The sequence below is a fragment of the Dermacentor silvarum genome, chromosome 9, assembly GCF_013339745.2.
Source record: "Dermacentor silvarum isolate Dsil-2018 chromosome 9, BIME_Dsil_1.4, whole genome shotgun sequence".
NCBI classification, from domain to species: Eukaryota; Metazoa; Arthropoda; class Arachnida; order Ixodida; family Ixodidae; genus Dermacentor; species Dermacentor silvarum.
In genome coordinates this window covers 125972289-125988121 of record NC_051162.1, presented here as the reverse complement: position 1 = coordinate 125988121, position 15833 = coordinate 125972289, and the positions used below count along the sequence as shown (strand labels likewise).

Here is a 15833-nt window from a genome sequence, read left to right as displayed (position 1 = left end):
CAGTGGCACGTCCGTCAGCGCGCACTACGCATATATAGTGTGTGGTGGAAATGTGTGCCAGTGCTCTGCAACCTGAAATGAATGGAACAGGTTGCCATGGGTTCATTGCTGTGTAGGCATTAATGTATACAGGCCTTAATATTGTGGCCAATAAAGTCAGAAAGAACGAAAGGCTGCCAGCTCAGCAGTTTAAATCTTTCTGCAGGACAGTGCTTTTTGTTTTTTATAGGTAGGGGTTCTCCGTCAACAGCAGTGACTGACACCATGTTTCTTTCTGGTAAAAGCAAAGGGTGCTGAGACTATTGGCCTGTAAATGATTTCATCTAATACCATCAAGCTTTTGTTAACATTTACCATTTGGTACATTTTGCTGCTTGCTCGCATCAAATGAAACAGTACTATAATTAAATTAAATTCTGGAAACTTGGGTGCCTGAACCACAATCTGATTATGAGGCACGCCGCAGTGGCATCTCCAGAGTAATTTTGACCACCTGGGGTTCCTTAACGTGCACCTCGATCTTGTGTATGCACCTATTGTGTGTGTACCTGAGCATTTTTTACATTTTGCCCCATCGAAATGCAGCTGCCGCGGCCGGTATCGAACTAGTTACCTTGATATCTGTAATGGCACTGGTGTTGATCCTTCTCACAGCTTCCTTAACTCTTTGTTAAACCCGCCGTGGTTGCTCAGTGGCTATGGTGTTGGGCTGCTGAGCACAATCCCGGCCACGGAGGCCGCATTTCTATGGGGGCGAAATGCGAAAACACCCGTGTACATACTTAGGTTTAGGTGCACGTTAAAGAACCCAGGTGGTCCAAATTTCTGGAGTCCCCCACTACGGCGTGCCTCATAATCAGATCGTGGTTTTGGCACGTAAAACTCCATAATAATAATAATAAAAAAAACTCTTTGTTAAACAGTGAAATATATTGCCAACTTTTCAGGGCTACTCGCCACTCTGTAGCAGTGAAATATAACAACTACAATTAAACTTTGCTGTGTGACTATGTTTCTGAAACATTTTAGAACATTTTTGGTTTATTTCCTCATCGATAAACAAGATGGAATGATCCTGTCAATTGTTTACTTCTTCCTTTTCCATTATGATTTTCCATTATATTTTGCCTTTCTTCAAGCCACCACTGCTACAAATGTACTCCTTTCATCAAAATTTCTTTCTTGCACTACAATAAATACACAGTAAAGCCCAAACACATTTTCTCTCACATTTGTTGATTGAAAATGCGTGGGGGAAGGTTCTCATGATAGCTCTGGACTTTCTTTTATGATTTTGGTGAGGTTATGCATCTCAATTTGCCATGACCACACCTACAAAAAATAGATTATCCTCACCCAGACATAATTTCACCCACAGATAACAGCGCTACATATGAGAAATGCATAGCCTTCGAGGCTTTTTAAGAGGCATCTACTTTCTGAGAACCCCTGTGATACTGGGAAGCCCTGAAGGAGGATACTGGTACAACGAATGCTTAGTAAATACTACCGTGAAAACAGGCAAAACATACACATGCTGCTTGTGTAGTTTGCTAGAATACACAGGCTGCTTGTTATCATTTGTCAAGCAGCCATAAGGGTAGAAGCAGGCCACGAGGCCATGTAATGTTCTTGATGAAAATGACCTATGTGGACAGTGGGACATGCAGGGTAATCATTTTTAAGTTTTATGTCATTTTTAAAAAATCACCTGTTACAGATAACTTAATTCTAAACCTTGAGCTGGATTATTCGAGAGGCACACATTATTTGCATGAGAAATCGAAACACATATCCTACTAATAAAAAAAAATCACTAATTAACTTCTTAATTACTTTACGGCACATATGACAATTTATGAATTGTAGCCAGTGAGTTTGCAAGGAGTATCCACTTAGAATTAATTTCCACAATGAGACCAGTTTGGAGATATGCGCCGTCAAACTTATTCACTTATTAACAAAGTATTAATAAGTGAATTTCCAATAATTGAATATGGTGCTTCGATTTATTGTGCTAGTAATGTCCACTTCTTTGATTAATACAGCTCAAGGACAAGAATTATGCTATCTCCCACAGGCGATATTTAAACATTCCGTAAAACTCAAAAACTATCACCCTATAAATATGGGTCCCACTTTCTTCCCCTATAAAGAATGCTTGTCAGCTTTCAGGTTTGACTTATTGTGGATACCTGATCAAAAACACACCTGTAATGACTTAGACACTAAGTGATCCATTTTCTGCTTGTGCCTATCATAGGGTTAACAGTTGCCCTTCCCACTCTTTGTGTTTTCAGCTTGAGGATCCACGAATGCACTGCTGCTCTGAGCTGTTTCACAATCGCGCTGCGGTGAGTAGAATTTAAAAGTTTGTCATTTGTGTCTGATATGGTTGCAGTACAGCAGAAGCAGATTCTCTTTGAGATAAACATCAAAGGACTTCATAAATCTGTTTGGTCTGTCAGAAGTTCAGCTAAATGGAAGTGTCTAACAAATTGGGCTGCGTAGAGTATAGTGATTGGACATTCCTTAATAAACAAAAAGCAAGACAATTATAACAGAGGAGAAATTTGCAATGCAACATAGGAGCTCTGCAAGAAAATGGAACACTTCTAAATCTCACACAACACTTGCAGGAGCCTCCAAGTGCTCATTTCTAACTTTTGTCCCGTGCACATTGGCTGCTGTGTTGTAGCAAGGGTGGACATCCGACCAGTAGTTTTGAGAAACTGTGTACAACACTCATGCTTCTGAAATATTTGTGCTAGCATGCTTTTGAGCAGAATAGGCCTCATTATGGGCTGCATGAAGGGCCTGCTGCAATTTTCCATTACATCTGTCAGTCCTGCATGTACAAACAAACCCATGCGATCATGCAGATATTATTGACTTCTTCTTAAATAATTTTTTTCATTACTTTGTTGTACTGTCTTAAAACAGTGCAGCAATATAGTGAAATAAGTGATGCAATGAAAGGGTTGCTACCCCCTTTTGTGATATAACTGTCATTGTAGTTGCACAGTAGACTGCAGTGTGGCAAGCAATCACCATTTCTACCAGCCACCATCTGGCCCTCATTGGTCACTCATCATACAATTTCAGTTTATTTAGACATGTATATAACATACCCACGAGATGCGGCAAAAAGAGGCAAGCACTGTATGCCTCCTGACAAGGGCATGCATTGGGCAGTCACCCATTGGGTTGAATTCCTCTAAAAACATTTACAGGAATTCAACCACTGACCGATTTCTTGGACACAGATGGAGCCACATAAATATCTGAATAATCAGGCAGCCCGAAAAAACAAATTTTGATGGTAAAATCAATTTTATTATTTTTTTTATGCAAGCAAAGCTGAGTATTCAATTAAAGAATTTCACTCTGTGTTGTGCTTCGTTTAGGATTGTCACTTATGTCGAGGAAAAAAAAAAACTACCGAGAAAGGGAAAGGGAGGGTTCTAATACCCCTCTCACATGGGCAAATTGAGTGTCATGTTGAACGAGTGCACTTCGCCGCCAGTGTCATTCCCAGGCTGTCATACAGGAATGCTTAGTGACACCCGCTGTAGAATGCACTCGTCAGCGAGTGTCTTCGGTGGGTTCACTTCACCGCATCAAAGTGTGTAGCCTCTGTAGCAATGCATAAAAGATAGATTAGTATTGAAAAAACAATCAGTAGTAATTTAAACAACTTTTCTCGTGATTGGAAATGCTGTAAGCTAATAAAATGTGCTATACTAAAGAAAAAATAGAGTTAATTCACTATTCTTGCTCTCAGGCTGTTTACATGTAATGGCTGTAATGTTTATGCCTGTGCTAGCTACCCTACCTGTGCATGCCACCATCGTTTTTCCGAGTTTAATGGGCGGAAGTAGTGCATCAATGACGACATGGTGAGACGAGGAGACCAAGGCACTCATACTTAGGGTGCCTCGATAGTACCATTTCTTGCTGTTTAGGATGGTGACTCATTCGTTGTTGTCATACAAACGCCATATAGCCGCACCTTTGCGGGTAATTGGAAGCGGCTGGAATTCGCATTCATGGCGTGCTCAAATGGCACATTCTTTCTTCGAGTGCGCATGGAGGTGGAATGCTGCCTTGCTCAGCTGCCGAATAAGTCGAGCAGAGCGTGACGGTGTGTTACAGCCACAGTCACTGTGCATCGCTCGCGTCTTTGGCAGACACGCTCTTGAATTTGCAAAGTTGATGCAAATCTCAATTGTCTGAGCGCATGAAAAGTGATTGGAGTTTTGGAGTGGTCTGTAAGCAACAAATAATCGCAGCCATAACACGCTACAAATGCTCACGATCCGTTCTTGTGCCGTCTGCAATTGAATTGACCATTTACCTCTGATTGCCTCGGATGCGACGCTCTCTTGTCTTAGCTTATGATTATCCATAACGTTATTGCGGTTGCAGTCAATTACTTTATATGCACGAAAGCTTATTCTAATTGCTGTTTTAAACTGAAACACACTGTTATTTTGCAAACGGCTTAAAATAAATATATGTTGTGCCTACTGATTCAGCCATTGCCACTGCCATCAATTCCAAAGGGCACATTTCTTTCTTGTGTAGCAACGCGCTGCCAAAGTGACACTTAAGGATGACACGGCTACAGTAAAACCTTGTTAATACATAGCCGCTTAATAAGTAATTCTGGTTTAAATATAGTCATGATGAATCCTCAGCCCTGTCGCCATTGAACCTAATGTATTGGCTGACCGCTTAAGAGGTAGTCGCTTAATGCATGCCAAACGGCTAGTGCGTTGTACTTACCGTAAAATACTGGGAAGCGGCCACCTCACTTTCACTGAAAATTGGGTTAATCTAGATATGGGCGCATGTCCGGTCAAAGCAGTAAAAACCAAGATGGCGGCCAACAAAAGCGTTAAGCAGGGCTACGGAATCGAAGAAAGTATGTTTATTTTCAAATGGCAAATGATGGGTACACTAGCGCCTACTCATCGTCACTGAACCCAGCGAACAACTCTTCCGAGTCAGTGCAGAATAGGAGGTCAATGCATTCGTCGCTGACGCTCGCGTGACTTGAACAGGCCATGGGCTCTCCGGTGCCTGCAAGTTGGTTATGCAAGCGCCCGTCCTCGCTGTCGTCCAATGCGACACTGATACCACACCCCTTGAAGGATCACACGACCATCTGTTCCTGGCGACGGTGTAGGAGTGCATCATAGGGCTAGCAGATTGCACAAGAAGTGTTGGAACAGGTGCTGCGTGCATGCTTTATCAAGGTGTCTCTCACAAAAGCCCTGCAACCACTGGGTTTTCTTTCAAGGACTGTTCATTGTTACTCTGCATATTCTTCACCCCCATCGGTGTTTCCCTTTCCACCGCAAGGAAGCGAATATCCCCTCATGGCCCCTAACGGTCTCGTATTGACCATAGTGGGGTGAATATTTCGACTGATGCTGGCGCTTTGGTGGGGGTGGGCGTTTATCATATAATTTTCAGAATTCTGAAGTTTTGGAAATGGTAATACTGGGGCGCTTGTGCGAAACTGGCACTTCCACAGTATTTTACGGTCATTTTTGGTGCGTACAAGCAACGAAATGTCGTGTGTGCGGGCTATAGATACGTAGTGAAATTGTGGCACACGAACATTTGACCATTCTGCAGTCACCACCACCGGCGGTGGCGTCAAAACATGGTAGCCATGATGTGTTTCCGGCTCCCATAGCTTCTAGCACTTCCACATCGTCGTCATGGATGACGAGATGGTTGATGGCCCTTCCGTATCCGATGTGGCTAGGGTGTTGGCTGTCATGAGGGCGTTCACAGAGAAGTGGGGCCTGATAGAGAAACTGGCTCGCAGCCTTACTGAGCTTTTGATGATTCCGTCGTCACTGCAAGGCCACCATGGCGGCAAGTGAAAATCAGATTTTTTGCTGCCTGCTCACAAAAATTGTCTGCATGTGTGTTTGAGTGTGAATTAACGTGTTTTTTTTTTGGCCGGTAAGTATATACCGTAAAATTCCGAGCAAGCGTCCCCACCCGTGCAAGAGCCCCCCCCCCCCTAACTTCACTGCTAATTTCAAATTTCCGCACCGTTCCGGGAAAGCGCCCCCCCTCCCGCTCCGCACCAACACTGGCCTGCCACATCCAGTCCACGAAAATAATGGCAAATTTGGCAAATTGCACCGGTGTGCATCGGGGCGCCCCGATGAGCCATTTCATCGAATCATTGTCGTACCCGGGTGCCCCAGTGGGCACACGAGTGCATCGGGGCGAACTGCGCCTGGCGGTCTGTAGTTCACGGACCGCCGGCCGACGGCGAGATCTGCCTCTCGCATGGCACAGAGGAGTTCCCTGCGGCACAGCGACGTGACCACTCGGCGACAGAGGAGTGGTCGCGGCTACGCTCTGGCATCGCCGGCAGCTTCACCGCTGCTAATCACTCGCCACCGATATCGTCGCTAGGCCTTTTTCAGTTCACTTCGAATCAGTAGCAGACGGCACTTCAGCACGAACCGCCGACGCTCCCAAGCAGCAATGTTTTGTTACCGTCGTTTCCGCTTTACCCTCTCCTCGCAATAATTTCACACGATGAAGAAAACATGCTGATATTTGCGGCGCCACCAGCTGCGATGCGAGCATGGCCGAGCCGCGATTCGCTGTCCGCCGTCGGTAGCCATGCACTGCAGCTGAGCTTCACTTGTATCGGAACTCTCATTAGTGCTAAACGTTTCACCGTGGACGTGGTTTTTAATAAAGTGAACATTGCGCGTCACTTTACTCTAGCGGACATAATTTTGCCCGGAATAGAATGTTCGTGTCGCCGGTCGCGGCGACGCGCCGGTGCAGCGTCGCCGCGACCGTTCTTTCGGTTTCTTTCGGTGGTTTTCAGTAATGGTGGTTTTGAGAGTGATAAGCACCACTAACATATCTTTGGCTTAATAAAGTTCATGTTCAATAAAATTTTAAGGCTATTCCCACTGCGCTTCTTTTTTTTTTTGCGGGAAAATTTTGTCGTGGCCATCTTGAATTTTGGTGCTGTTCCGGGATAGCGCCCCCCCCTAACTTTGCCAGTAATTTCGACTTGCTCGAGGGGGGGCGCTTGCTCGGAATTTTACAGTAGACGCTCATCTGCCATTGTCGGTTAATTAGTACATTGCTTAGTGCGTACCTGATCTACGTTCCCCGCCAACTATGTATTAAGGAGGTTTTACTGTATAAAATATACTATATACAAAAATACGTGCACAAAACAAAAACAAAATAAACTAGCTATTGGCAGAGTATAAATATTGCATGATTAAAATTTATTGAAAGGCTTTATGTAAAATTCAATACGCATTTCAAATTTTCAAGTTGCAAATAATTTATTCATAAGGCATATTAATAGCCTACGAAAAACAGAACAATATATGGAAGTCTAGAGGACTACAATATACATGATGCTTTATCGAGGAAAGTTTCAATAATTAAGAATGTATTTATTAGTGACAATTCTGTTGTCTGCTATGTATAAATTTCAGCAAAGCTGATTTAGGGAGGACTAGAAAATGTGCAATCGGTATGCCAGTGGGGGGGTTAAATCGGCAGCTGGCACCATGAAGATTGAAGTGCAGAAATCGTGCATGTACCCTTGACACAGCAGCATTGTAGGTGTAGGCTGTGATTTGCAAATTTAGTTTGGAGCTTTATGCCCACAGATGAGGGTATGCTGTTCTGTGCGGTAAGCACACTTTCAAACTTGGTAAGCATTCGCTGCAGGTGCCACCTCATCGCCCGCGCACCCAAACTCCACTTCCTGCACAGGCTGTGTGTCCAGCCCATGCATGTGATCTCTCATGTCTGTTGCAGTCTACTATGGGTACCACAAGCATGACGGCTCTAATTGGTCGCTACCAGCTAGGCCTAGCCAGCACCACATCATCAGGAGTCGGTGGCGAAAATTGTGGTTTGCTGCAGAGTCAACTAAACTCTCTTCACTCCTCGCAGTGACCATACGGCACTCGGCAATAGGGAGGAATCCTTGCTAGGCAAGCCGAGGAATTGGCTTGACAACGAAAGTGAGAGCGCAAACAGCCTGAATTGTTTCTGACTGCCATGTTTGTGACATAGCGCTCGCTGATCAGTCCAAAAAATTTAGTGGCATACCGCGCACCATCCGAAAGGTGGTTGGCAACTATAAATAACACGCTGCCATGGTGTCCAAAATAATACATCCATGTTTTAGAATAATGCAGCTGTACAAGCTTTATAGGGTATCCTTTTCTTACACTGCTATTTGAGTAGGACAAAATTAATTCATAGTCTCAATTAGTTGCAACACCTGTGATATGTTTGGCACTCCTTGCACTGCCCCTGCGCCTTCCATCATAGCAGCACACCGGGTTCCTGGCCACATTTATGGTTTGGAACCACTGGGTTAAGATGTTCTTACAATTCGCTTAGAGCTGCGATGCCCGGACCACATGTAGTAAATTCCGATTCACGTTGAGCGGCCATGCTCGGACCACGTGCAAACGCATGGTAATCGGCGTGCCTAACGATCTCGTTCGTCAACATGAATAGACGTGTCAGTCGCGAGGGTCAGAGACGAAACCTGACGTGCCGCCCTTAACCTTTCCTCCCCCGGTGAGGACGTTCACCCCGCTCCGGTAACCCGCCATCTCTACTCCTCTACCCCATGTCCTGCAGTGGCAGAGAAGAGAGGGGGAGATTGCCCGGATGATGGAGGGTATAAGAAAGCCCAGCCAGCAGCCACGTGGAAGAACACTTTTGCTTTGCCCTAGCATGCAGGTGCATGCACGCTGAACTTTTCTTGTACGTTTTCTTTGGAGCACACCGCTCACTCGTAACCATGTATTAAACTTCTGTTACTTGTTTTTACGTCGCCTCGTCTTCCCTACCAGACCCTCTCAATAGTCAACCTGGTTCGAGCTACAAGCAGACGCTGTTGAAGGTACCCCCAAACCCCGGTCCGTAACAACTGTATGGCAGCGGTGAGATCCATCAAATCCCAACCCGCTCTGCAACTGGATGCCAAGCGGTGATACATAGATCTACAAGCCTCGTCTACCAAGTCGCAACTGAATGCAGCATTTGTTATGGTCTACGCCGGATTCTTGGCTGCAAGTTGGTGAGTGTGGGACTTTCTTTGCTGAGTTTTGCCAGGTTTTGTTGAAGTGTTAAAACAGAACAGGTAATTAGAGCTATTGTTGTCGCCTAGTTATGTTGCGGCAAGATAGTTGTGTACAGTATGTACAGTAGAGAGAGCAGCACTGAAAACAGCCATGAATTTGAAGTCGTTGCGTAAACCGGAGTTGTTGAAGCTAGCGAAGGAGTTGCGCCTGGATGTCACTGACGCACTCCGAAAACCAGAGTTGATTGAGGCTATTCTTGCTCTAAAGGCTGAGGATGATGAGCTTACGGAATGCCTAGAGATCATTAGAGAGAGGGAAACTGCAAAAAGTCAGGCAGAAGAGTGTGAACGACAGGAACGTAAAGAACAGAAAGAATGTGAAGAACGGGAACATGAAAAACGGGAACGTAAACAACGGGAACTTAAAGAACGGGAACGTGAAGAACAGAAAGAAAGGGAACACGCACTAGAATTGAAGCAACTCGAGATTGAAATGGAACGAGCTCGAGCAGCAGGGCAGAGGAGCGATGGAAACAGTGCAGGAGAGCACGTATCATTAAATATGACAGAGCTAATGCGGACTTATAAGCTCGGAGAAGACATTGGTTTGTTCTTGATGAACTTCGAGCGGACGTGCGAGAAGCAAGGGTTGTCTCGCAAGTCGTGGCCACAGTGTCTGCTCACACTGTTACCGGGTGAGGCAACGGACGTAATCGCTCGCTTAACCAGAGACGAAGCTGAGGATTATGATAAGGTAAAGTCCAGTTTGCTGAGAAAGTATAGGCTGTCAGCGGAAGCGTTCCGGCGGAAGTTCCGCGAAATGAAGAAGGCTTGGAATGAGTCCTATACAGAGTTTGCATATAAGCTTATGTCAAACATGGAGGAATGGCTCAAGGAACAAAAGGCCTATGGGGATCACGCAAAGGTTGTTCAGTGCTTTGCACTGGAACAATTTTATAACCGGTTACCTGAGAACGTGAGGTACTGGGTTCAAGATAGGCCAGAAGTTAGTACGATAGCCAGAGCCGCTGAACTAGCCGAGAATTTGTGACTTGTCGAAAAGGCGATCTCAGTTTCAGGTTCGGCAGGCCGAAGCTAGGGCCTGGAAAGAGAAAGAACGAGCTGGTGATTGAGGGTGCCTCAAAATGTAGTACTTCCAGGTTGGAAGGGACCCCTGGAGTTACAGCAGAGCAGCAAAAGAAATTGAAAAAGGGGAAACCCTTTTTTTTTTTTCTACAACTGTCATAAACCAATAAACCAGGGGGGGGGGGGGGGGGGGTATTCTGTAAGAGTCCACCTAGTGGACTGTCCACTTCGGCTGTTGCGATTGGCTGCCGCGTCACGAGCGCAAAGGTGCCAGCCAGTCTCCTTCGCGCTTGTGAAGCGGCAGCCAGTGGCGACAGCCGAAGTGGACAGTCCATTAGGTGGAATCTTACAGAATACCCCCCAGGGCACATTGCTGTGCAATGTGACGAGGTCAAGGTAGTGTTTTTATCAGTTGGTTGCAATGACGAGAATATGAAGTTGCTCAAACCGTATATACGCGACCTTGAGGTAAACGGGAAACCATGTCGCATGCTGCACAACTCCGCGGCTACCATGGACGTGGTTCACAGCTCTTATGTTGAACCTGAGATGTTTACGGGTAAAAGCGTCTGGATAAAGCAAGCTGTAGGAATGCACAGTGCATGTCTTCCGGTCGCAAAGGTAGCGATTAAAGGTCATTTCGGTGCAGTTGAGATGGAAGCTGCTGTATCGCCTACGCTTCCTACGCAGTACCCTTACCTATTCTCAAATAGGTCAGATCAGATTTTGCGCGAGAAAGGGCTAATGTTTGTGGAGGCTAGCGTGATGGCTCAAACTAGACCGAAAGCTCGTAAGTTAGCTGCAAAAGCAGTCACGGAAACGGCACTAACTGAAGTGGATGACGGTTCGCAATCTCAGAAAGCGGAGATCAAGAATGCCTCTGCGTTGGAACCACAGCTGTTTCGCCCCGCGCAATCAGAAGTACCCGTAGTGGAAGCAGCCGAGTTATTGGAAAAGCAGTTGTCAGATTTGTCTATTGCACCCATGTCGGAAGGCCTACAGCGGCTGTTAGAGAGTTCAGCCGTGATTAAGGAACTAGTCTCTAAAGCGCAGCTGGAGCCAGAACAAACGACAGAGTTGCAGGAAGTCCTGCAAGAATTTCAGGATGAATTTGTAGATAGGCCAGGAAGGACATCGGTTCTTACGATCGGTTCTTACGCACGACATCGAGCTCACTTCTTCAAAACCGGTACATTCAAAGGCTTATCGAGTGTCACCGCACCAACGTGAGATTATGGATGCGGAAGTGAAAAAAATGTTGACTCTAGATGTGGATCAAGCCTTGCGAGAGCGATTACACCTCGCCTTTGATCCTAGTTGAGGTGCCGGGCAAGGATCCGCGTCCTTGCATAGATTACCGCAGGCTAAACGCGATCACTAAAGATCAAATTTATCCTATACTAAACATAGAAGAGCGCATCAAGAAGGTTAGTAGCGCCCGATTCATTTCGACACTAGATCTAGTTCGAGGCTACTGGCAGGTTCCGCTCACCGAGCAGGCTAGCAGATAGGCCGCCTTCATATCGCTGTTGGGAACGTTCCGCCCTAAGGTCCTAAGCTTTGGTTTGAAAAATGCCCCGTACTCTTTTTCAAGCCTTATGGACAAAGTTTTGAGAGGACAGGAAGATTTCACCTTGCCGTACTTAGATGATGTCGCCATATATTCCGCATCCTCGTCAGAGCATATGCGACATCTGAGAGCAGTGTTGGCCCGCATGCGTGAAGCCGGCTTAACTGTCAAGTTAACAAAATTTCAGATGGCGCAAGCGGAAGTGATCTATCTCGGTCATGTGATTGGACAGGGCCTTCGCTGTCCCTTTGAGCTAAAGGTGGCTGTGATATGACATCTCCCGCAGCCCCATACAAAGACCGATATCCGATCTTTCTTAGGGGTTGCAGGGTACTATCAGCGGTACATCCCAAGATATTCTGAACTAGCTAGCACTGTGACTGATGCTCTACGAAAAAGAGAGCCACAGAATGTCATTTGGGATGAAAAAAAGGAATCGGCTTTCAATGCCCTAAAGAGCGCACTGACGAGTCAGCCTGTGCTAAGATCGCCGGACTACACGAGGGGATTTGTGGTTCAGTGCGATGCTAGCAAGCGAGGCATGGGCATTGTACTATGCCAAAAGGGAGAGAGCGAGGAGGAACACTCCGTCCTTTACACCAGTCAGAAACTCACTAGTCGAGAACAGGCATACAGCGCTACTGAGAAAGAGTGCGCATGTCTAGTTTGGGCTGTTCAAAAATTGTCTTGTTATCTTGGGGGCTCAAGGTTTATCATAGAAACGGATCTTTGTCCTCTCAGATGGTTGCAGACAACGACTTCCAAAAATGGTCGCCTCCTGCGTTGGAGTCTCACTTTACAGCAATATTCTTTAGAGATACGTTATAAAAAGGGAACTCTCAATGGCAATGCCGATGGCTTAAGTCGAAGCCCCTAGACCAAGAATCAGCCTCGATCGTTTTAGCAAAATCGTGTTTTTTTTCTTTCTGACGTAGGATTGGAAAGGTTTTGTTTTTGTTTACGCAGTTGGGTTAAGTCATGTCTCGTGAAGCATATAACAAATTTCTGTATGTATTTAGTGCTGCTGAAAGTTGGTAAAACTGACACTTTTGAGCGCAGAAATAAGCCTGGCAGAACTCGGTGGGGATTTGTCTCGCGCTTGCTGACTGAGCGGTTGAGTCTCGGTGAAGTTCTGCAGATGCATGTGGTGAACGAGAAACTGCTGTGGACTCTTCTGAGGCATCTAGACTCTGACTGGGACACTGGGCTACGTTGGAGAACATTACAGTGTTTTGTGCTCAAGATGGCTGTGCGACAACCTACGACGACTGCAAGCATCGGTCTGCGTCATCCCTCTGGCCAGCGGATGCCGTCCCCTGCCCATCAGGATCTCCTTCAGCAGCAGGGCAGTCTGTTATGATTCCCTTAGAGCTGCGATGCCCGGACCACGTGTAGTAAATTCCGATTCACGTTGAGCGGCCACGCTCGGACCACGTGCAAACGCATGGTAATCAGCGTGCCTAACGATCTTGCTCGTCAACATAAATAGACATGTCAGTCGGGAGGGTCAGAGACGAAACCTGACGTGCCGCCCTCAACCTTTCCTCTCCCGCTGAGGACGTTCACCCCGCTCCAGTAACCCGCCATCTCTACTCCTCTACCCCATGTCCTGCAGTGGCAGAGAAGAGAGGGGGAGATTGCCCGGATGGTGGAGGGTATAAGAAAGCCAGCCAGCAGCCACGTGGGAGAACACTTTTGCTCAGCCCTAGCGTGCAGGTGCATGCACGCTGAACTTTTCGTGTACGTTTTCTTTGGAGCACACCGCTCACTCGTAACCATGTATTAAACTTCTGTACTTGTTTGTACGTCGCCTCGTCTTCCCTGCCGGACCCTCTCCAATGGTCAACCTGGTTCGAGCTCCAAGCAGACGCTGTTGAAGGTACCCCCAAACCTCAGCCTGTAACAGTGTTCTCTTTTTTGGTATGTCTGCAGGCCTTGCAACATGAGGAGAACTACCAGGGTGCTTTGGAACAACTGGAGCGTGCATGCTCCTTGGAGCCCCATTGGACTGAGCCTCGAGATAAAGCCCAGAACCTGATGGCACACTTGCAACGACTGGCCAACGCTGTTTCACATAAGGTGTAGTCTGCTACAATATCTGTTGCATCATTGCTAACAACTGTGGGCTGGCGTTTGCTTAATTTTTGCGACATGGTGCGCATTCTGCACTTCTCATTGCTTGCCATTATGAGATTTGACCTAAAATAGCATTTCTTTCCCTCAGCTTATCGCTGTAGTCATCACCAGCTGTGTGTAACTCACTGCTCTGACAGCAAGCAGGTACAGCTTAGTACAGGACTTTAGAAAAAACCCCATGTTGGTTTTCATGCACTGCAAAAACTTCCTCATGCTATTTCAGAGGCATGTCCTTGAACAGAAATTAGGTGCAGCGCTGACTACTTTGAGTGCAATGTGTGTGCATACTTGTTATTCCATTCGCTGATCATGTAGTAGCTTGCTAGTGGTGAATTTATGTTTCAAGGACATTGGCAAGACCGCAGGCATTCTCCAGTGTAAGACGGGTGTACGGAATGATGACAACAATCCAGGAAATACTGTTGCCCTGCTTTTTGTCTAAAGGGCTTGCCGCACCTCTGTGCTCATGAAATTTTATTGTGCCAAAAAACTTGCTTGGAGATCTTGTGAAGGGGGCTACACTTGATAGTGCATGTGTATTTCAGTGATATCTAAATCTGAGAGCCTTCTCTTGCAGGGTCACCTTAAACCACGCAAGATCAAGGCTTTGCTAAGCAACCTAAAGGTGCAGCCGCTAGCAGGTCTTGAGCCGGCCAAGTTGCAAGATCTGTGTCCAGGAAAGAACAGTGGCCGCCTACTCACTGTCAAAGTGGCCTGCAGTGTCCTCTCCCAGGATCGCTTCCCATTGTAAGGTTTTTGCACAGGCTCCTCGTGTTGACAAGCTGTGTACTTCTTTACACTGATCTTGCATGTTTTTCATTTGGTTTGTTTCTAATGACTGTACAGTCATTGGGAAAAAAAGTTGCACAGGTGAATAGTAGTCAGAGAAGCAATATCTATAGACATAGCACTGCATTTCATTAATATGCCACTATGAAGCATGCTGGGCCATTCCCAGTCTGCAGTCAGAGGGCAGTTCAGCCGACACTTATTGCTTCACCTCCCACTCGGAAGCCAGCCACTCGTCACACTGCTTGCAAGCAGTAACAATCTATCAAATCACCCTTATGGCTGGAGAATGGCAGCGTTCCAAAACTCAGGCTATCAGTGCTCTTGTGTCTTACAGTGCTGTGTGTTGAACATTGCCACTTTGGTCGCTGGTCATTTGCGTATATCTCTCATTCCCCTATCACTGTACATGCTGCAGCAGCCCAGGAGTTACAATGTTCCTCTGCTAGAGCACATGGTCACAGGATTACACCTTGCAGCAGCAGCTGCATTTTAATGTGGGTTCTAAACAAGAATGTAGGATGTAGTACTACTAAAGTTTTGTAGTACGGTAACCTTTTTTGTGCTGTGGACAAGTCTCACCCCTGTATTCTTAAATCATTCTCCACTCAAAGCTTTTCCTCCACTCAAGCGAGTGGAACACAGTGCCGCCGTCGACTGAAAAACGTGCTACTCTTCTCAAGAGTAGATAAGTAGATTAGTGGCCTGCGTTAGAGCACAGCCACTCGGTGCCCACAGCACGGCACTGGTCGAGCTGCGTCATTATAGCTGGCTCATATGCTGCTGTTGGCGATAGGGTCTTCCAAGATGAATCATAAGCTAGATACTTCATGTGCGGATCAGCTGGTCTTGGATCACTGGAGAGGGCAGCGTTGAATGTTGTCGCTCCATCCAGGTAGAACCAGGCATGGTGTACTTCAGCCATTGGTCAGGAAACTACTGCTAGTGCAGCGAAGAAAACGTGTGACATAGGGAACCTGCATTGTAAACCGAAGCGGATGAGGGGCTTGCGTCAGAGCACAGCTACCGAGCCCACAGAACAGCGCTGGTCGAGCTGCGTCGTTTATAGCTGGCTTGTATGCTGCTATTGTTGGTGATAGGCTGTTCCAAGATTAATCAAAGGCTGGGTGCTTC

At 46.4% G+C, this 15833-nt stretch overlaps 1 protein-coding gene across 1 annotated transcript in view; it reads left to right on the top strand.

The window, feature by feature from the left end:
- Window positions 1-14661, top strand: part of LOC119464253 (tetratricopeptide repeat protein 5) — a 32039-nt gene extending 17378 nt beyond the window's left edge. Inside the window, exons 6-8 of the mRNA XM_037725163.2 lie at window positions 2301-2354; window positions 13707-13853; window positions 14488-14661. Of these exons, the coding sequence (XP_037581091.1) occupies window positions 2301-2354; window positions 13707-13853; window positions 14488-14661 (375 nt within the window). The remainder of the gene's footprint in view (window positions 1-2300; window positions 2355-13706; window positions 13854-14487) is intronic.
- The last annotated feature ends 1172 nt before the right edge of the window (window positions 14662-15833 follow it).